General features: G+C 36.5%; 1 protein-coding gene and 1 long non-coding RNA gene across 10 annotated transcripts in view; one reads left to right on the forward strand and one right to left on the reverse strand.

Annotated features, from left to right (window-relative positions):
- Positions 1 to 21,936, forward strand: part of Rbpms (RNA binding protein, mRNA processing factor) — a 167,911-nt gene that overhangs the window by 103,874 nt on the left and 42,101 nt on the right. For all 9 annotated transcript variants that reach the window (XR_013430399.1, XR_005726460.2, XR_005726459.2 and 6 more), the window contains exon 5: positions 380 to 530. Coding sequence is in view for 6 of the 9 variants with exons in the window: in XM_040269235.2 (XP_040125169.1) it covers positions 380 to 530 (151 nt within the window). In the remaining 3 variants the exon portion in view is untranslated. The remainder of the gene's footprint in view (positions 1 to 379; positions 531 to 21,936) is intronic.
- Positions 7,139 to 9,986, reverse strand: LOC144370432 (uncharacterized). Its single transcript, XR_013430401.1, has 2 exons — positions 9,810 to 9,986; positions 7,139 to 9,538 (listed from the first exon to the last, which is right to left on the reverse strand). It is a non-coding gene; the product is annotated as an uncharacterized LOC144370432 (long non-coding RNA).

Genomic DNA, 21,936 nt, shown 5'->3' on the forward strand with positions numbered 1-21,936 from the left:
GACCTAGGTGTCAAGATTCCAGTGTTGCCCAGTGTTTCATTTTCATTATATTGTATTGCAATTACATCTTTCATTCCTATTAGTAGTCATCTATCCAGGTTTTTAACTGTACTAGTGATTTGCTCATGTACAAAACGTTTTTGTCCAAGAATAAAAGGAATAGTTGAAAAGCTTTTTCAGTGGAATAAGCTAAATCCTCCTGCCTTTGTGGACACATTTGTGTTGTGAGGTTTTGTATGTTCTATGTAAACAGAAAGAAAGCTCTTGCTGACCTTTTTTCCTGATAGGCTAGGGTTTAACTGGTGTTGTTTATTTTGTCACCATTCTGGTTTGACTCTAAGGAAATGAAAACATCTTCCACTTTTCTTTATTTCCAAAGGGCATCCGCTTTGATCCTGAAATTCCGCAAACACTACGACTAGAGTTTGCTAAGGCAAACACGAAGATGGCCAAGAACAAACTAGTAGGGACTCCAAACCCCAGTACTCCTCTGCCCAACACTGTACCTCAGTTCATTGCCAGAGAGCCATGTAAGTTGATCTATTTTTCATTTTGTTAAAAACTTTTATTTCATGTGCTGCATGTGAGATTACACCATGGAATGTAGTGCCAGCTGATTCTCATCTTTTATTTCTGTGAAGAGATTGCCTGTTCTTGCTGTCTGAATATCAAACACAGATGGTGATTGGCTGGTGATTGGTGTTGGTGATTGGCTGTCCCAAAACATGGTTCACCTTGAACAGAGCCATAACTTCTTTCTGTTGATGTGCTATGGATTTCCTTTAATGTGATATTGATCATTGAGAGCACGCCCTTATTTGCCTTGGAGTATAAACTCTTTCTCCCTGAACCCTTGGACAGAAGAATTGGTTCTCAGCATTCACTTTATTCTTGTTTATTGAAGGATATCTATTCTGTGGCTTTGGAAAAATAGGATGTTAAAATTGAAAGAAACAAAACTTAAGAAGTAAGTGGTCCAATTTTTTAAAACTGTTTAGTCCTAACTGTAGAGGAAATAGTAGATATACACAAAGAATTCATATATTGGAACAATCAATTCTTGCAAATTAATACCAATAAAGTTTTAAGGAAATTTGAGGCTTCCTGTTTTAAATTATTTGGTAAAGGACTTTGGCTGATTGTTAAAGAAGTCTTTTACCCCACATTGGTGAACTTAAATGTCTAGACTGTGATTTCTGCTTTTGAATGAAATCCTTAAAAAGGTTGTCTTAGTTTTCTTTTTCAAGCTCAGAAGTGGCAGAAGTGAGGCATGAGACAGTTTTCAAGTTTTCCAAGACATATGTAATTTAATGTGGAAGGGTATTTGTGGAAACCAAGTTACTTAACCAAGTTATTTGGAATATTTCTGTCCCATTGTTCTTGATCTTCTTGCCAAATCACACGATCATGATCATCTTCCTGCATTCCTTAACAGTATGCTCCAACTATTCTTATTGAAACTGAAGGGCACATGGGTTCCTGGCTCCCCCCAACCCCATGTCGTGTGTATGTGGGGGATTTAATCTGGTCATGGTGGAAGTTAAAGTTATTCTGTAGCTCATTTACCCTTGAAAAAGCTGATGCTGGCCAATATAGTTTATCTCCCAATAAGTTCTAAAAATTTTCTATATAACCAGAAAGTCATGACCAAGGAAAAATTATTATTTCATATTCTAGGAAAAGTTGAAACCTTTATTTATTTGAGGAGAAAATCTAAACAAACATTCATCTTATAATGCAGTTGCATTACAGGAGGATAAAGGGACATTCCGTACATAATTGTTAATATTAAGCATTTAGCTCAGTGCTTTATATATTGTATATGTTTGATAAATATTTATTACTGAGTGGATAAACTGAGATTTTTATTTGATTGTTCATAGAATTAATAAAGGCATTTGTGTGCCTCTTTATTTCTGTCTGAACTTTCTTCTCTCTTGTTAAGTCATCAGAAAATAGTATTTTTCAAATGCCTTTGTTTTAGTGAAATTTGTCTTCCTCACATCTCAGTATCACTTAAAAAGATTTAATTCAGGCAGGAAGTATGATGTTGGTGATGTTAAACTTTGGCCTTTCAGTACTTAGCTGAATGTTTTTTTTGTTGTTGTTGTTGTTTTAACCTCAAACACTCTTCTCAGTCTTTTACAACACCCCGGTGAAATAGGTAGCAAGGGATGGGACCACATATAGAGATAAACAAACTGGCCACTCACAACCCTTGAAGTTCCAGGAGAGCCGGGAGCAGAGTAGAGTACTCTACTCCAGCTAGCTCTGCTCACTTCCCTTCTGTTTGTATGGAACAGCTCAGAAGTGGTCAGATAGTTTCCATGGCAGGGTTAAAACTTGTCCAGCTGCTCATAACAAAGCAAACTTGAAGTTTAAGAAAAAAATTCAAATAGCCGAGTGTATTCTTGAGAAAATAAGTTAGCATGATTTCTCTTAATATAGCTTCTTACGACAGAGGAGTCCTGACACGCAACAACTTCACTATGACTCAGACCTTATCACCCTTACCATTCCCTCTGGGAATCCTGACTTTTCCTGTCACATATACATATTTAGTGCTTTCCTGTTAGCACATTTTAGAGACTAAGAATGCTGTGGTGTGTATCCAGACCAGCAAATGAATTTCATTGTACCTATAATCCGTACTCGAGGTGGTCAGTTTCATCATCTGTCAAGTGTAGACTGTGCTGAAGTCAGAATTTTGGGATTAGAAAAACCCTGAAGGCTTCTGTTACAGGTCATGAGATGGGCTTTTATACCTGACGATTTTTTTTTTTTAAAGAGAGAGAGCGAGAGAATTTTTTTAATATTTATTTTTTAGTTTTCGGTGGACACAACATCTTTATTTTATTTTTATGTGGTGCTGAGGACCGAAACCAGTGCCCCGCGCATGCCAGGCAAGCGCATTACTGCTTGAGCCACATCTCCAGCCCTATACGTGACTTTTTTTGTTAAAATTTTTACATAGTAGCTGAAAAACACTCATTGCCATCACGAAAGGAAGAATGTTCTTTAATCTGATTATCCAACATTTACTTGAACTCCTAATTCTCAAATGAGCACCCAGTGTGCTAGACCCTGGGGGAGAAGAAAACTGGTTACTGCCTTAACAAAGTTGGCAGTCCAAGGAGTTGGCAGTGGTCAAAAGTTGTCAGAAAATCTTGGCCCTTTATTATAAAAATGTCAAAAAGATTCTGCAGCTTAGTCTAGATTGCCTCCAGGTCTGACTGCCATATATGCTGAGCACCTACTCTGTTCATGACAGGCATGAAGAATGAACAAACCAGGTTTTACAGCCCAGCAGGGCAGTTGGTAGCCTTGGCTTTAGACTGGAAGACATCAGTAAGAGTTCTTGTCTGAAAATTATTGATCAACCTTGTGACCTTTAAGGAAAACATTTTAATCTTGCTGTGCTCCTGTTCCCATAATCTCTGAAGGAATTATGTTTCGTTCACTTGCTTGCTATGAGAGCTAAATAAAACAGTATCCCAAGACTGCATTCAGGATTAAGTAGGAGTATTAATATGTGTAGAGTACCAGCACTAGGTGAATAAAAAGTACAATTCTCATTTTCTTTTTTTTTCCTTTTAATAAAAAGCATTGGGTTGCCTTTCCTTCCTAATAGTTAAACAAGTGTCATCATTGTGTGACTATAGACAATTGTCCTTGCAAGTTAGGAGAAAGGATGAATGGAATTCACGTATAGTCCCAGGAAAGCAGTATATCTTCCTAACTAAATTTATATTAATAGGATCATTAACTAGAACACTTTCTTTTGTTCTTTTATATGTAATAAAATTTGAGTTAAGCTATAAGAAAGCAGTTAAGGGATACAGGGGCTGGGAGAGTAGCTCATAGGGCACATACTTAGTATGTGTGAATTTCTGGCTTTGATCCCAAGCACCAAAGAGAAAGAGAGAGAGAGAGAGAGAGAGAGAGAGAGAGAGAGAGAGATGGAAAAAATATAAATTATGTAAAATTATGCATTAGGGTTGTACAGGAAGGTTGTATGCTGTAGTATAAGAACTCTGCTTTAGAAAGGAGAAAGGGGCAAGTCACCATCTTTTATTTTTGTTTTCTTCATCTACAAAATGATACTATGAATAAAATATTCTGCAAGCATTGTACATGAATTATCTCATTCAGTTCTCAACACTACTTTTCAGTTGAAGAAACTGAGGCCTAGGAAGGCTTAGTAACTGATGAGGTTATACAGTCAACAAGTGTTATAGGCTAAATTCTGTTTTCTGAACTTCAGAAATTGAAATCTCAACTCCTCGAACCACAAGATGAACCATATTTGGAAATAAGATGATTAAGTTCAAATGTTAGAGACCTAATCCAGTATAACTATTGTCCTTATAAGAAAAACAGATACCAGGTATGTGTGGACACAGGAGATAGCACCTGTAAAACCCAGGAGATAAACCTGCCAACACCTCAATCTCGAGCTTCCAGCCTCCAGAACTGTAAGAAAATAAATTGCTATTTAGGCTATGAGGTCTGCTATTTTGTTATGGCAGCTGAAGCAACCTAATACGTCAAGCAATATGGCCTGGATTTAAATCTGGACTCTCATTTAATAAGTTTTGTAACGATCTAGTTACTTAACCTTTCTGTGTCTCCATTTTCTGAGCTCTAAATGGTAATTAAAATTGACCCTTCCTATAGTTTATTGATTGATTAATGTATGTAAAGATTAGAAAAGGACCACAGGGACAGTACTCAGTGACCATCAGTATGACCACTAGTATGTATAGGTGTGGCAGTGTGTGTCAAAATGCATGTTTATGTGTCTTTTGTCCCTCATAATTATGAGGCCTATTGTTTTTCTACATTTGTACTCAGCATATAGAATGTAGAAATACACATGGAATGTTTTAAATATGCCACAGATTTATTTTTATGCATTTTTATTTGGTCATAATGCCTTATTCCCAGCAAGTGCAGAAGGAGGTGCACTTTAGGGAACTTTGTAAATTTCCAGTGTTATTGAGGTATAATTGGGGAATAATGAAATATACATATTCATGGTGTCTTAACTTAGTTATTTTTATCAGGCTCTGATTGTAAAAAGTATTTTGAGTTTAGATTGCTTAGTATACCTTATTATTGTAGTATCTTTAAAGAGGGAACAGCCAGTGTTTAATAGTTTTCCCCTTTTAATTCAGTTTTTGTGGCATAAATATCAAAAGACTCCAAAAATCTGCAATAATCCAGTTTCCTATATTCCAATCCCAGGGTTTCTGATTCTTTGGAGTTTGGACTAGGATTTAGCTCTGTATTTTTAAAAGCTCCTGGGGCTTAACATTTGAGGATCACTAATAGAGCAAAGAATTAAAAGTTAAATTCTAATATATTAAATTCTATTAAGTTAAATTCTTCTTTCTGCTCACATACTCCCTTATACCTACACTTTACCTCCCCACTTCCAACCCAAAGCATGCTCTGTTACATTGTTTCTCTTAAATACCTGGTGAGTACATAATCTTTTGGTGAATAATCACTTCCTTGTTTGCCTGCCACACCCTTGGAATTTCCCATTTATCCAATACTCACCTGGGCTATTTTGAATTGAGTACTTTGTCTCATGTCTAAAATGATCCTGTGAAAGTTCAGGATTGTAAAGTATCTAGCAAGTGCCCTCCCAGGGCTAACATTTGGCAAATATGAATTCTGAACTTCATCCCTGTGGGAGAAGGGGCATTCAGGCCCTTGTTCTGAAGTTTCCTGTGCCCATGGAACTGAGCCAAGGTGTCTGCAATTTCCATGACAGCAGAGCACAGTATGTGTCATGAGAAAGACTTAAGGTGTCTGACCTCATGCCTTCTCTGAAAGTGGGATTGTTTAGAACAGCAACAGTGGGGCCTGAGGAACCCCTTATGGTGGATAGAAAGCTGGACACAAGGAAGGTAGTTAAGGAGGGACATAGACAAATGAGAGCAAGGATTTTTACTCTGAGAATCAACTTTTTTGTGTGTTTTATAATGTAAATAGTTTTTTGAATTTCCCTGATGATAAAAATTCTGCATGTATCTCAAGGGAAAAAGATTTCAAGCAATCCAGAAAAATAGAAAGTCTTCTTGATATTGTCATTCAGTGTTGGTGTACTTTATTCTCTCAGGATTACTTCAGAAAACAAGAGTAACCATTTTCAACAGTTTAATTATTTTAGCTCAATAAATAGCTAATCATCAGCAAAGGTGAAGGTATGCTTAGCTTTGTATTGGGAGTACATACCAGCAGTTCCTCCCGGAGTGTTTTGAATCATTCAGATGGCAGTGGAAATGAGCATGAATGGGAAGGTGCAATAATAACAGATCTGCATTGCAAAACTTGGGATCCTAAAACCTCATGTGGAATCACTCCTGGAGACAGCTATGGTATGAGACAAGCATAAGTAGTCACAGATTTATGGATAAGTAGATGAAGTGGATGTAGGAACTACTCTCTGTCAAGTCCCAAAAAGTAGGGAATTTTTCAAAGAGATTGAGCAAATTGGCTAAATCCTTACTTGTTTCTTTTATAAAATTTGGGACTGAGAGACCCAGTCCTGTAATCTGTTCAAAATACAACTAATGAAAATATATAAGGGAATGTCTAATAGGATGTTAGTTTTGTTATTCAGGGAGATGAGGAGTTTGAGTCCCTTTTAAGAGAACATTCCTAAAGACAGAGGTATAAATATCACATGAGCATAATCCTGGTCTCTTTGCATTTGAGATACAGGCCAAAAACATGAAAAAATGTTCAACATCTTTAGTAATCAGGGAAAAGCAAATCAAAACTACCCTAAGATTTCATGTCACTCCAGTTAGAATGACAGCCATCAAGAATACAAATAATAATGCTGGAGAGCATGTGAGAGGATGTTGACAGTCCTACACTGTTGGTGGGGATTATAAATTAGTACAGCTGCTGTACTAAATCAATATGGAGGTTCCTCAGAAGACTAGGCATGGAACCACCATATGACCCACCTATATGACTCCTCAGTATTTATCCAGAAGAATTAAAGTCATCACACTACAGTGATGCATGCATACTCATGTTTATGGCAGCATAATTCATAATAGCCAAACCATGGAACCCGCCGAGGTGCCATTAGTGGATGACTGGAAAGAAAATGTGGTTTGTATACACAGTGGAGTTTATTCAGCCATTAAAAAAAGAATGAAATCACGTAATTTACAGGAAAATGGATGGAACTTGAAAACATTTTGTTTAGCAAAATAAGCCATACTCAGAAAGTTAAAGGTCATATGTTTTCTCTCACATATGGAAGCTAGTCAGGATAAAGGAAAAGAGAGGTGTTCCAGGTACGGCAACACAACAATAATCTCAGCAGCTCAGGAGGCTGAGGTAGAAGGATCACAAGTTCAAAGCCAGCATCAGCAAAAGCAAGACGCTGAACAACTCAGTGAGACCCTGTCTCTAAGTAAAATACTTAGAGACTTAGTGGGCTTAGTGGCCAAGTGCCCCTGAGTTCAATCCTCAGTACCACCTCCTCCAAAAAAAAAAAGAAAGAAAAGAAAGGGGTGTGTATGGGGGTTCCTATGAAGATCAAAGGGAGACTAGTAGAGTAGAGAAAGGGACCAGAGGGAGGGAGAAGAGGGAAAGATGAAATACTAGGGAACTGTACTGATCAGATTTTGTTATATTGTTTGTATGTGCATATATGTAACAACAAATTCTGCCATTATGTATAATTATAAATGCACCAATAAAATATTGTGAGGGGGGGATACAGGCCAAATTGCCTTTTTTCATGAACCCTATTCTTACACTTCAATTTATATTCGTTTTGCTTTGTAAGACAATCCTGCCTGGTTTACTTTATTCTTATAAAAGGACACCATAAAAGAAATTTAAAGAGTTACAATTGTAGATCTTCCTTCCTTCCAGAAATAACCACTGTTAGTATTGTGTTATAGATATTTCAGTCTGTTTCCCTACATTTATACACATGTATATAAAATACAGACTTTAGCAGGTTGTTTTTGTTTCATTTATTAGAGCATACTGTACTTGAATCATTTCTTTATGTTGTGAACACCTTTCTCTCCAAAACTATTCCCAGAGCGATTATTTTAAGGGTTTATTATGTGAAAATGGGGGAGGCACAGTAAAGACCTTAGATGCCAAGTTGAGGTGTTTATTTATTTTTTTTAATTAAGTGGTAAGAAGAGAAGGATATTATTGAGCAAGATTGTTGAGCACTTATTGTTGAGTGTTACTATTTAACGAACATTCCTTCCTTAAGCTTTAGGAAGCTGCATTGGCAAGACGGGAATAGGAGCTGAACACCAAAAATTGAGTATTGGTATAATTAAGAAAGGACCTCCCCTAAAATTTCCTAATATAACTTGAAATCGCCTGGGACCCACTTGCTACACCCTGATGTTTTGGAAAGATGGGAGATAAGGACAGAAATCATTATTTCACCCATTTTCTTTAATGAAATACCTGAGATAATGAACTCATAAAGAGAAGTTTTATTTTTGAATCAACAGTTATGGATGTTTTAGCCTATGATCATTTTGCCCCATTGCTGTGGTTGAGTGCCACATAGCAAAACTACTTAACTTTATTGACAGGAAGCAAAAAAAAAAAAAGAGGAGGGAGCAGGGCTCCCACAGTTCCCTTCAAGGACGTACCTCCAGTGACCTAAAGATCTCTCAGTAGGCCCCACCTCTGGAAGCTTCTACTACCTCCCTATAGTGCCATCCTGGAGAACAAGCCCTTAATACATGGGCCTTCCGGTAATATTCAGGACCCAACTACATCACGCACCGGTGTTTACAGCTCACCTCCCTCTCTCTCCGTCTTCAAATATGCATGCATTCCTAGCTTTTGCTTAAGATATATAATTTTTAACTTAATAATCTTAATATTAAGCAATTATTTGGTAATTTGGGTAATAATTAATTAAATGGTTAGATGTAGCTTGTTTTATGTGAGAGGTAAGTGTTTGCAGCACAGTGTATATTAGCTAATTTATTTTATAATTTAATAGATAGCTTGTCTTTGATTAGCAGTGACTATTAATATTTTGCTTTGAATATGTTGCTTTTTTAATATTTATTTCTAGTTGTAGTTGGATACAATACTATTATTTTAGTGTGGTGCTGAGGATCGAACCCAGGGCCTTGCACATGCTAGGTGAACGCTCTACCACTGAACCACAACGCCAGCCCTTGAATGTGTTTTTATATCAAATCATAAATTTGCTATAAACAGATACCTTAAGAACTCCTAAACTCAAATCTCCTTAGAAATCATAGACTTTTTGTAATAACTCTTCACTTGTGTTTTGTAAACTCAAATTATTCGTTACCTTTTCGGGGAAATGAAAGCTTAAAGAGAGTTAATTTACTAGGACAATCCCAAAGAAACAGGTAGCATTAATTTCTTTTAAGGCCCTTGTGTTTTTCTCACTTGCATTTCTTCCTGTGTTAATGTTTGGTGCAGGTTTCCCATTTCTTATCTGCTACCTTTCCATCCATATTTGTCATCCTCAAATAAACAGCTGCTGGAAGAAAAAAAAAATGCAATTTAGCAATTCTGAAAATATGGCCCACCTACTGTTATATGGTCTCTAAACCTTCTCAGAGAGCCTACGAGATCCAAACTCTTTTCTTTTCTTTTTTTTCTCTTTCTTTTGAAGGTACTGGTATTGAGTGTACTGGGCTATGTTTCCAGCTCCTAAACTACTTTCATGAGAGTATAGTTTGTTTTTCCTACTATGTAGTGTTGGGCACAACTATTGGCACCTTTATTTCCAGACAGGTACCAAAACATACCAGTAATCTTCTTTGAAGAGTATATTCTTCATTGCTTGAAGCTAGCTTTACTTAAGAACATCCTTGGGCTGGGGATGTGGCTCAACTGGTAGTGCGCTCGCCTGGAGTGCGTGCGGCCCGGATTCGATCCTCAGCACCGTGTACCAACAAAGATGTTGTGTTCACCGAGAACTAAAAAATAAATATTAAAAATTTTTTAAAAAGTTAAAAAAAAGAATATCCTTGATGAGTAACTATAAATTTCATTCAATCTCAGTTCTTGAGTATAATTTTATAGTTTAGTATGTCAATGGAGAGTTTGTATAAAGCTCTTCTGCAGTTGTTTAAATTGTGAGGTGAACTCACCATTTTCTATGTGCTGTTTTTATTTGGAACTAATAAACTGGTTATTCAGACTTGGATATTTGGGAGATGTTTTTCTCAAAAACTAAGCTACCATCATGAGTTTGACAACTTCCCTGCAGATTGGTGATATTAATAGATTTTTTTTCTTGCATAATGAAATGAGTCAACATTTGGAGATCCACATAAATCAGTGAACCAATATTTTCCAAATGACTGATGGATGTATCATGTTACAATATCATGCATGAGTAAAAAAAAAATCATCTGAAATACAAAATGGAACAGAATACAGAAACTCATTGATAAGGTTTCAGATTCCACATTGCAACAAATATTTTTATATACTTTTTTTAAAATTTGTAGTTGGACACAATACCTTTATTTTATTTATTTATTTTTATGTGGTGCTAAGGATCGAACCCAGCACCTTGCATGTGCTTAGGCAAGCGCTCTACCACTGAGCCACCACTCCAGAGCTGTTTCTCGTCAACTTTTGGTGTAATATCAAAGAGAAATATTTACAATTACCCATAAAAGGTATCTACAACCTTGCCAGGTTTCTACATAAATCTGTAATGCGATATTTTTTTTCATACTCTACAGCCAAAACAATACATTGGAATAGATTTAATCCAGTTTTCTTTAATTAAATCATATTATAGAGATTTGAAAAATGTAGAACTGAGGTTTATTCTTGTTTGTTTTTCAATAAACACCCTGTGTACATTAATGTATAATGGGTATATTTAATGACTCAATAAGAATTTCAAACTTGAAACCTTTTAAATATGGTAAATATCAATTGACATTATCACATAAACAGAAGTTCCTTTTTCCTCGAGTTTTTACAAGTGTAAAGGTGTTTGGAAACCAAAGTCTAAAAACCTCTGGTCTTAAACATGTAAAGTTAACATTTTGTGCCTAGTTGAATAGAGTGGTCATGGAAATCTGACATTAGTATGTATCTATAATAGATCTGAAGAGGTAATGAAATTGAAGACAATAGAGCTAGACTAGAAGGAAACAGTACTTTCTTTCTATCCCATACCTGGGACCCTGAAAGCTTGAACTTCTTTTAATTAGAGGTCAGGAAGAACTGATCAAGAAACTGGATAACAATATCACCCATCAATTCTCAGAACCACCTTGGAGAAATGTTCCCTAGCAGAATATCTTTGAAAAATATTTGATTCTCCCCCACCATACCATCTGTTTCATTACCAAATATAATATTTCAGGAATCTTGGAAGTTAAAAATAATATATATTTCTTAAATATAAAAGCTAAAGGAATCTTAACATTTTAATATTTTAAAAGTATACATATATAATTTTTTATATTCATATACATAGCTCTTTTTATTATCAATACATACTGTCCATATTTTTAAAAATTAAATGCAGAACAATATGCTACCCACTGAGAGATAAGTATTTTAATATACTGGTGAATAGCTGTACAAATAAACAAATAGATGATTTACAGATGGAATTATACATTACATGCTGCTGATACCTGCTTTCCATCTCAAGTATAGGCTTCATAGTTTTCATATGAGTCAAAATATAGCTGCTCTTCAATGATGGAGTACCTTAGGAAAAGAAAGATTGACAGGCATGAAGAGTAAAAGAAGTGAAAAATCCTTTGGTATAATAGTCGGCACCAACTCAAGTCCCAGATCTCCTTTCTTCTAGTTCTGCAAATGTAGCCTCTAGGATCTTAGCTATCCTAAGAAATGATGAGAAAGAAGAAGCATGTATACATGAACAAAATGGCTTAATTAGTGGCTGAAGGTAGAGGAATGTCTTTCTGTCTTTTAATGAAATATCTCTCAGAAGGTTAAGGAGATCAAGCTGGTCAAACATTTACAGCTCTGTTCAGGAAGTTATGGTGAGTTCCTGTTCTAATTTTCTCACTTGAGTTGAGCAAACATTTGAGGGGAGGTGAGAGATTAAAAAGCTGAATAAGGTATAGTCATGCTGTCCTGTTTACCCTAGAGGAAGCTGGCCTGTAAGACCTTCAGTATTCTTAATACTGAAGAGCAGGTGCTAAATAGATAAAATTTTGAGTGCAGATGATGAAGCTGGTAATTATGGAAAGAATTTGGAAGACCTTCTGTAGGTCTTTTAACCTTTTAGCTAAAGACTAGAAAAGTTTCAGTAGAGAATATGCAAAAAGATCTTCCATGCAGTAGACATGACCAAGGTAAGGATTAAAACTGGAAGTGTTGGAAGGAAGGGATCACGAAGGACCTCATAGTCTAGTGGAGTTGTGGAACTGAACAGAAAGAAAGGGAAGCAACCACACTGGACAAGACATCATGGTCGACCTAGAAAATCTTTACATTTCAAGCAGAAGGCTTCTAGAAATGGGAGGAAACCATTTTATGTTTTTACTCTTGTCATAGAACAAACACATCTGTGTTCATCACCTTTCTCTTATTATGTCAAAATACCTAAGAAAATCAACTTATAAAGATTATTTTGACTTAAAAATCTTAAGAGTTTTGGTCCACAGTTGCTAGGCCCTGTTGCTTTGGGCCTGTGGTGGCTTTGTACATCATGACAGGAGCAGTTACCAGGTAAGAGGAATCCTGTTCCCATCATGGCAGCCTGGCAGGACCCAATGACCTAACTCCCTTCAACTAGGCCCCACCTCTAAAAGCAACATAGACTAGGGACCAAGCCTACAATACATATGCCCTCTGGATATATTAAAAATCCAAACATCTTGGCAGCATGCTGATTTAGTTTTCTCAGAGAAACATTTATGAAATAATCAAAATCTAGAGTATGGTTCCGTTTGGGATTTTTTTGTTGTTGTTGTTTGTTTTGCGCTTAACACACACTTTTATTATGTCAGATTATGTAGGTCAGAATTCCAGGTTCAGGTTAGCCTGGGCCACTGCTCACAGTCTCACAGGATGTAATAAATGATGGCTAGGCTTCAATTTAATCTGGCTTTTGTACCTACATAGTTATGGGAGATTTCATGGTCTGGAAGTTGTAGACAATTATCTAGACATAGTCTTTAAATTCACTTAATTTAATTACTACCATGTATCAAATGCCATCATGTAATCACTTATCCCTCCTGTCATCTGTGTAAGACAGGATTATCTTCCTTTGATAGATAAGAAAAAGGAGATAGAGTAAACTTGATGCTTATTGCACCAACCTCTTCTTAATGAGCACAGAAAGATTCTTTTAGGTAGTATTGCTGATCTATTGTGCTTTACCCAGAAACTTGCTTTTAGTTGGAAAGGAAGCCTTTTATTAAAAAGTCTGTACCTTGTGACTTTGAGGAAAAAGGCAGGTAATGTTTACATAATAAACACTGTTAGCTAAAACATTCCTCTGATAACTTAATCACCTTCAATCTAGAACCCCCATCCAGTGAAAGTTATTTTTTTAAAAAAAAAAGAAATATGTTTTTAAAGCCACAATACAGAAGAGATTGGTATCTCTGTGATTTGTGTCCCATTTTTCCAGGGAAATGGTGTATTTCAATCTATGCCACCCTTGTGCATTTTCAAATACACCAAAATATAAAGAAGATAGTATAATCAGTCCTAGAAATTCTTCATTTGTATTTAATAGGATTTTGTCTCAATGTATTTCTTTTCTCGGGTCCTCCTCCTCCTCCTCCTCCTCCTCTTCCTCCTCCTTCTCCTCCTCCTCCTCCTCCCCCCCCCCCCAGGGGAGACACTTTACCACTGAGCTGCATCCCCAGTATTTTTTAGTTTTAGACAGGGTCTCACTAAGTTCCTTAGAGCCTCACTGAATTGCTGAGGCTGGCCTCAAAATTGTGTTCCTCCTCCTCATTCCTGAGTTACTGGGTTTACGGATACGAAGCACAGTGACCTGCCCAATTTTCTTTTTTTAATTGAATTACTTATGTCAGGTCAACTCAGTACATTTAGTTAAGTCTTGTAATCTAGAGCAGCCTCCCTTCCCCCACTCCTTTTGTATGCCATTGATTTATTGAAAAGTGTCCGCCCTCCCTCCCTTCCTTCCTTCCTTTAGGTTGGGGCTCAAATCCAAAGCCTTTTGCATGCTAGGCTTTATATCATTTATATCATTGATATACATCTCCAGCCTATTTTCTTCCTTTTGGTGTTCTTTTTGTTTATTTCTGCATCTCTTCTATTGACTATAAATTTAGAAGCCTGATAAGATTTAAAAGGTTTGGTTAAATTCTGGTTTGCTTTTTTGGCAAAAATATATCCCAGGTAGTGCTGTAAACTTTATATGACTTCCCATTATGAAGTAATTAGTTTGGGGATTGTTCCAGGTTGGGTGATTCTAAGGATCTGTGGACAGGTAGTAAAACCTGATGTGTGGATCAGGTGTAAAGTCCTGATCAACTTGAATTTAATAGTTCCATCTATGTTTATTTCTTTGTTAAGTTTACCCTGAAATGAGGCTCAACATAAAAATCGAAGTAAATGCTGCTTTCTCTTTAATTATGAATTTTCAGCATGAGATTGGTACCTGGTTATCTCCATTAGAGATCACTATTTTTTTTTTTAAGAGAGAGGAGAGAGAGAAAGAGAATCTTTTTTTAATATTTATTTTTTAGTTTTTGGCGGACACATCTTTGTATGTGGTGCTGAGGATCGAACCCTGGCTGCACGCATGCCAGGCGAGCTCACTACCACTTGAGCCACATCCCCAGCCCGAGATCACTATTTTTTAAAAAACATTTATTTCTTTTATTTGTACACCTTTGTTTTTACTTATTTAATTTTAAGTGGTCCAGATCACTATTTTTAGGGGAAGAAGTTTGTCTATTGCTTTTTTTTTCTTTCTCTGAGTATCCTCATGAACTCCTGTGGCTTTATATTTCAGGGTGTTTTGTGTATTATAATCATTGTTCTTTCTGATGCCCAGAGGCAGGGAAGGGTGGATTTTTTTTTTTTTTTTTTTTTGATGAGAGGATATGCCAGCACTGTCTCAAGGCAGAGTCCCACAGGGGAGTGACAGGTCCCCTGCCTGTAGTTCAGGACTGGTAAAAAGTGTTTTCCCACTTGCCCAGGATGACCTGTCATTGTTAGGATTGGAGAGTGTTTCTTTGGCTATTTATCTGGTTAAAGCAAGTGTTCTTTTATCCACAGGAAAGGCCACGTCTACAAGTTTGTTGAGCTAAAGATTTTTAGAAAGGAAATAAAATATTTTAATTAAGATTCTTTAATTAGGAACTGCCACAGAACACTGGGATTATTAATCATTATATACAGTTTGCTATTTTCTTCTTAATTTAAGATTATGTCAGCAAAAGAATAATGAATGATTCTATGTGTCTGGTTTTCAACACCTCCACCCTACCCCGAGCCCCCACCACTGCAGCTCCCACCTCCCCTGCACAGTGAAATGAAACAAAAAGTAGAATGGTGGAGCATTTAACAGTCACGTCATCAACAAGAAATGGATTTATTTAATTTATCTCATTAAGAGTATCTTTGCATGGAAAATAAGCGTCAAACAGATTGAGCGATGATACTAGATGCTATAAAATAAGCTCAGAGGCAAAAAGTTAAATGTTTCGATTGTGTGAAATGCTAGCTTTAAAGCAGTGTGTCCTTGATGGAATGTTCCTGGAACATGTTTGGTCCTCTGCTTCTTGTAACACCTGACTTTGTTAGGTTAGGTTAAATAAAATGCATAGACAAGAAGACTGAGTGAAATGATGGTTCTTCTGCACAACCCTTTAGTTGTTAACACTCTTGAATATTTGGTGGCTTTCTAAAACCAAGATAGTAAGGATCTGTTTGTGTTCATTGACTTTTTTTCAACAAAGACTTGACACACTCAAGTCTAGGATTGAGTTTGAGGTTAAACTTACTTGACTTTTCATCATTTATTTATGAAAAGTAGAATAATTACATCAACAATATGAGGCCTGGCAAAAGATGTATATTCAGTAGGCTCTTGATATGGGAATGCTTATTTCCTTTCCACTCTCCCTTAATTTGAATTATTATCATATAAAGTATCTTAGATTCCTCATATAATTGTGGTCATATAATTGTACTTTTTGTCTGGATTATTTTACTTTACAGAATGTCCTAGATACATCTGTGTTATTGCAAATGGCAAGGTTTTCCCATTTTTTTTTATAATGGTCTGGAAAATATTTCAGTGTAGATATACAATATTTTCTTTTTCATTCATTTGTTGATGGACATTCATGTTGCTTCCATGTCTTGAGTATTTTGAATAATGCCACAGTGAACATGGGAATGCAGATATCTCTTCAGGATCCTGATTTTAACTCCTTAAACTTAAAGTTTTGCTTTGAGGGTAGATGTTAAGTGTCTATGTCAGGTCTGGATTGGGTTGATGGTCCACAAAGGTAAAACTCTGAATCACAATTTTAGATGAGAACCAAGAGCAGTGGTGCCTACCTTTGGTCCCAGGTACTCTAGAAACTGTGGCAAGTGGATCACTTGAGCCCAGGAGTTTGAGACCAACCTAGCCCAGGCAACATAGCAAGTTCCCATCTTAAAAAAATATATGTGTGTGTGTATGTGTGTGAGTGTGTGTGTGTGAAACATACATATACACACACACAAACACAAAGGCTTTTTTGGCCTACACAGAGTTGGGGAAACCTACTCTGATTTTATGTGGCCACGTCCTTGATTCAGATGAATTACATTACAAGCAAGAGGAAGAATATGTTTGAATGTTTAGTGGCAAGCCAGGAAAAGTGGTTCAGGCCTGTAATCTCATCAGCTGGGTAGACTGAGGCAAGAGAACCCCAAGTTTAAGGCCAGTCTCAGCAACTTACTGAGACTCTTTCTCAAAATGAAAAATAAAGCGCCCCTGGTTTCAATCCCCAGTACACACACACCCCAAAATAAAAAAAGAATGACTTCAGGAAATCAAAACTAATTTTACCCAGCTAGAGGTGAGATAATAATGTGTGATGTATCAAGGAAGAAGAAATAAATGGAAATCCCTATTACAGCTTTGATTGTCTTTGATTCAGAAGGCATTGGGACCTATTGGAGATTTGTCTGAAGGAGAATCATGTTGTCAGAACTCAACAGAAGATAATAAAGGAGATGTGGCTTTGTTTTAGATATTTTCTCATCAGAGAAAATAGAAGATGATTAAAAATGCCTCACAAAAGTACTAGGGTGATGACGCAGACAGTTCTCTGGAACTCCATTGTAAAAAAGGCCTGCTGGCTTGGTTTGCTGACACATACTTTCCCAGTACTCCATCTACCACTGTTTATTTCCAGCACCATTTGCCCCTTTAGACCTTATTTTCATTTAAAGATATTCTAAATTCTACTCTAAAAGCAAATATACCCTGGGAAAAACAAAACCTTGAGATTTGTGTAGACCCTCAAGCAGCCTGCTCTGTTTGCAGCAGGTCAGAGCAGTTCACAGAGGGAACAGCCTGGGAGTCTGTGGGTTTTCTCTATATCAATGGCCTTACACTGGCCGTGATTAAAGAGCTATCCTGACAAGTCTTTTCGAGGTTCTTCCAGCCTCATTCTGGAAGGGGTTTATTCTTCCCTTAGCCACCAGTTCTCCAGGTGTCCAAACTACTAAACTTTCCGCTGTCATCTCTTTTCATTAGTTTTCATTCCCTTCCCTCTGAGATTTGTAAACTGCTATCATGAACTCACTGGCCCATAGCCACTGGGGATGTGAATAATCTATTCTTTTCATACTTTACCATACAAGCCGTGCACTCTGTGTGCTGTGGACTTCAAGATCCATTTAACAGACTACTCCCAGCTCCAGTATCCCATACTGGTCCTCTGTGCTGTGTAAGAAAAGGAAAACTTGGAAGGGATCCCAGCACAAGGGAAAGGATTAAAAGATGGGAAAGAGATTTGCGTTGAGAAATGAATGAAAGAACTGGGTAAATTTGGCTCTGAGAGGAGATAGAGAGATGCTGAGAACAAATGATGAGCAATCCCTTTGCTTGCTTTGTTTCTGTCATGGTCACAGTATCCATAAAGATACTTTAAAAATGTGTGATCTTGGGGCTGTGGTTGTGGTTTACTGGTAGTGTGTTTGTCTAACATGTGCAAGGCACTGGGTTCAAGCCTCAGCACCACATAAAACTAAATAAATAAAGTAAAGGTACTGTGAAAAAAATTGTGTGATCTTAGAGGGGAAAAAAATCTTGTGATAGGCTTTGTATGGGGAATGCTAATTGTTTGAGGAGGGGTGATCTAAGGTGCTTACAATAGGATTTTGCAATAGGATTTTGCTTCCTACATTTTCAGTCCCTCATCTAATTAGCTGTTAGATTTAATTGGAAAAGATACTTTAGGAGTGTTTGTATCAGATATGGCAGAACCTCTGCAAGTATGTTTACATATTGGGTTTTAGATTCTGAGCCAGGACATTTACCTGTCAGTCACTGTGGTGGGTCATTGGTTTATATAGTTCTGAGAACTGGTGAAACCTGGGATAGATATGACATGATTGATCTTTGGGCAACAATAGGAATGCAAAGTTCAGTAATGGTAATAATAGTAGCAGCTATTATATATTTAAGGCATTTTTAACAGCCTTATTGAGATGTAATTCACATACCACACACCTCACCATTTAAAATATCTTTTTTGTTATTTTTAAAAATTGTGGTAAAATTTCGGGATACAAAATCAACATACAAAAATCAATAGTTTTCCTATACACCAGTAATGAATCTGGTGATAAAGAAATCAGGAAAACAGCTAGGGCTGTGGCTCAGTGGTAGAGCGCTTGCCTAGCATGTATGAGGCACTGGGTTCGAATCTCAGCACCACATATAAATAAGTAAAATAAAGGTCCATTGACAACTAAAAAAATATTAAAAAAAGAAATCAGGAAAACAATCCCAGTCACAATACCTTAAAAAAGTGGGGGAGGGAGAATGCTGGGAATAAATTTAACCAAGAAGTTTAAAGACCTCTACAATGAAACTTACAGAACACTGAAGAAGTTGAAGAATATACTAGGAGATACAAAAACCTCCCATGTTCATGAATTGGCAGAATTGCTATTTTTAAAATGGCCATAGAACCAAAAGTGATCTACAGATTAATGCAATCCCCATCAAATTACCAATGATGTTCTTCACATTATTAGAAAAACACAGCCATAAAATTAATTGGGGAGAATAAAAGACCCAGAATTCCAAAGCAATTCTAAGAAAAAAAGCAATGCTGGAGACATCACAATACCTAACTTAAAACTATACTACAGAGCTGTAATAACAAAAACTGCATAGTAGTGGCATAAAAATGGACACATAGACCAGTGGAAAAAAAATAGAAAGCACAGAGACAAAACCATAGAGTTAGTCATTGGTCCTTGGCAAAGGCGCCAAAAATATACATTGGAGAAAAAAACAGCCCTTTTAACAATGGTGCTGGTAGAACTGGTTATCTATGTGTAGAACCTTATCTCTCACCCTGCACAAAAGTCAACTCAGAGTGGATCAAAGACCTAGGAAGTAGACCAGAAACTATGTGATTCCTAGAAGAAAATGTAGGCACAGGCAACACTTCCTGAATGGAACTTTTGAAAGTCAGGAAGTAATACCAAGAATTAATAAGTGGGGTGGCATCAAATTTAAAAGCTTGTGCATAGCAAGGGAAACAATTATTAATGTGAAGACAGAACTTACAAAATAGGAGAAGATCTTGGCTAGCTACTTTTGTAACAGAGGATTGATATCTAGAATACATAAAGAACTCAAAAAATTTAACCAAAAAATAAATAACCTAATAAATAAATAGACAAATGTACTAAACAGACAGTTCTCAAAAGAAGAAATACAAGTGGCCAAAAATATATTTTTAAAAAATTGTTTGGCAAATCAAAACTACACAAGATTTCATCTCACTCCAGTTAGAACGGTATTCATCAAGAATATAAACAGTAAATGCTGGAGAAGACGTGGGGGAAGAGGAACAATATTACACTCTTGGGATTGTAAATTAGTACCACCACTATGCAATCATTATGAAGTTTCTTCAAAGAACTAGGAATAAAACTAACATATGATCCAGTTAGACGATTCCTTGATATTTTTCCTGAAGAAAGTCATCATACTATAGCAATGCATGCATACCCATGTTGATAGCAGTATAATTCTCAATAGCCAAACCATGGAATGAGCAAGCCCAGTTATCCATCAGTGATGAATGGATAGAGAAAATGTGCTATATATACACAATGGAGTTTATTCAACCATAAAAAAGAATGAAATTATATCATTTGCAAGAAGATGCATGGAACTTGAGTTTGGCTTATTGTGCTTAACATAAACTCAGAAGGTCAAGGGTCTTAGTTTTCTCTCCTGTGTAGAAGATAGGAAACAGAGAAAGAAATGGTGGTATGGGGGGAAATCTCATGAAAATAAAAGAGACCAGCAGAGTAGAAGAAAGGGATCAGGGGGAGGGAAAGGGGAAATACTGGGGAATGATATTGACCAAATTATACTATTATGTGCATGTATAAACAACAAATCCCACTATTATGTATAATTATGTGATGTACCAGTAAAAATATGGGGAAATTTTGTGGTAAAATGAATGACAAAAATTGTCATTTTAATTGTAGAGGTTCAGTGACATTAATTACATTCACAGTGTTATGCAACCATCATCTGTTTTCAGAAATTATCACCTCATATTCTAACCATTAAGCAATAGCTCCACATTCCCTCTTCTCCCAACCCCTGTACCCTCTAATTTACTTTCTCTATGAACTTGTTTGTTTTAGCTATTTCATTTAAGTGGAACCATACAATGTTTGATATTTGTGTCTGGCTTATTTTACTTAACCTAATGTCTTTAAGATTCATCCATGTTGTACCATGCATCAGAACTTATTCCTTCTTACGACTGAATAATCATTGTATGAATGTATCACATTTTTCGTATCCTATCATCTGCTGATGGGCACTTGTGTTGTTTCCATCTTTCACCCTGGATTTTGAAATACAAGCCTATCACACATGAATTTGTTGTGGGACCTGAGTCAAGTTTATCAAGTTATCTCTGACCCTGGCTTTCTTAGTCTATAAAGCAGAAGGAGTAATACCTACTTTTAAGGGTTGAGACACATAATATTCAGTTGTTATTAATAAAGGGGCTCACTAGCTCCCTGTGTATTTTTACTGACAAATTTAACAATATGAAATTAAGAAAATCTTTATCCTATTGTTTATTTTTAATTAGAATAATTATAATTATTACTTTCTTTCTTTATTCCTCTTGCTCCTCCTTGGATAAGAAAATTTGGCCTGAGAGAAGTCACACATAGCCTAGTCATACAGCTGATAAAGTGGCAGACCAGTGATGGGCTGAATCCTTGGTCCATCTACCAAAGTATTAGGACAATTCCTCATGCAGAATGAGTGTGTGTGTGTGTGTGTGTGTGTGTGTGTGTGTGTGAGAGAGAGAGAGAGAGAGAGAGAGAGAGAGAGAGAGAGAGAGAGATAATGGCATCGTACTGTACTTACTGTTCCTGTAACGCATTTTTACATTTACTGCTTTGTGCATATCTATACTTATAAATATAGGTCTATCTATATCGCCACTTCCAGTGGCTATAATATGCTATATTATAGTATGCTAGATCTCACCATTTTTTTTCTAAGTTTATATGACTATCTTCATTATGCTTAACCACCTGCAAGTTCTAGATTTGTGGGAGACCCTGTGTACACTGAGATGGCTTTGGCACCCCAATTCTATTCTAAAGTGTTCAGGTTTGGAGGAAAAGTGAGAAACCCACAAAACTTATTGCTTCCTATGA

The sequence above is a fragment of the Ictidomys tridecemlineatus genome, chromosome 14 (genome assembly GCF_052094955.1).
Source record: "Ictidomys tridecemlineatus isolate mIctTri1 chromosome 14, mIctTri1.hap1, whole genome shotgun sequence".
Classification (NCBI taxonomy): domain Eukaryota; kingdom Metazoa; phylum Chordata; class Mammalia; order Rodentia; family Sciuridae; genus Ictidomys; species Ictidomys tridecemlineatus.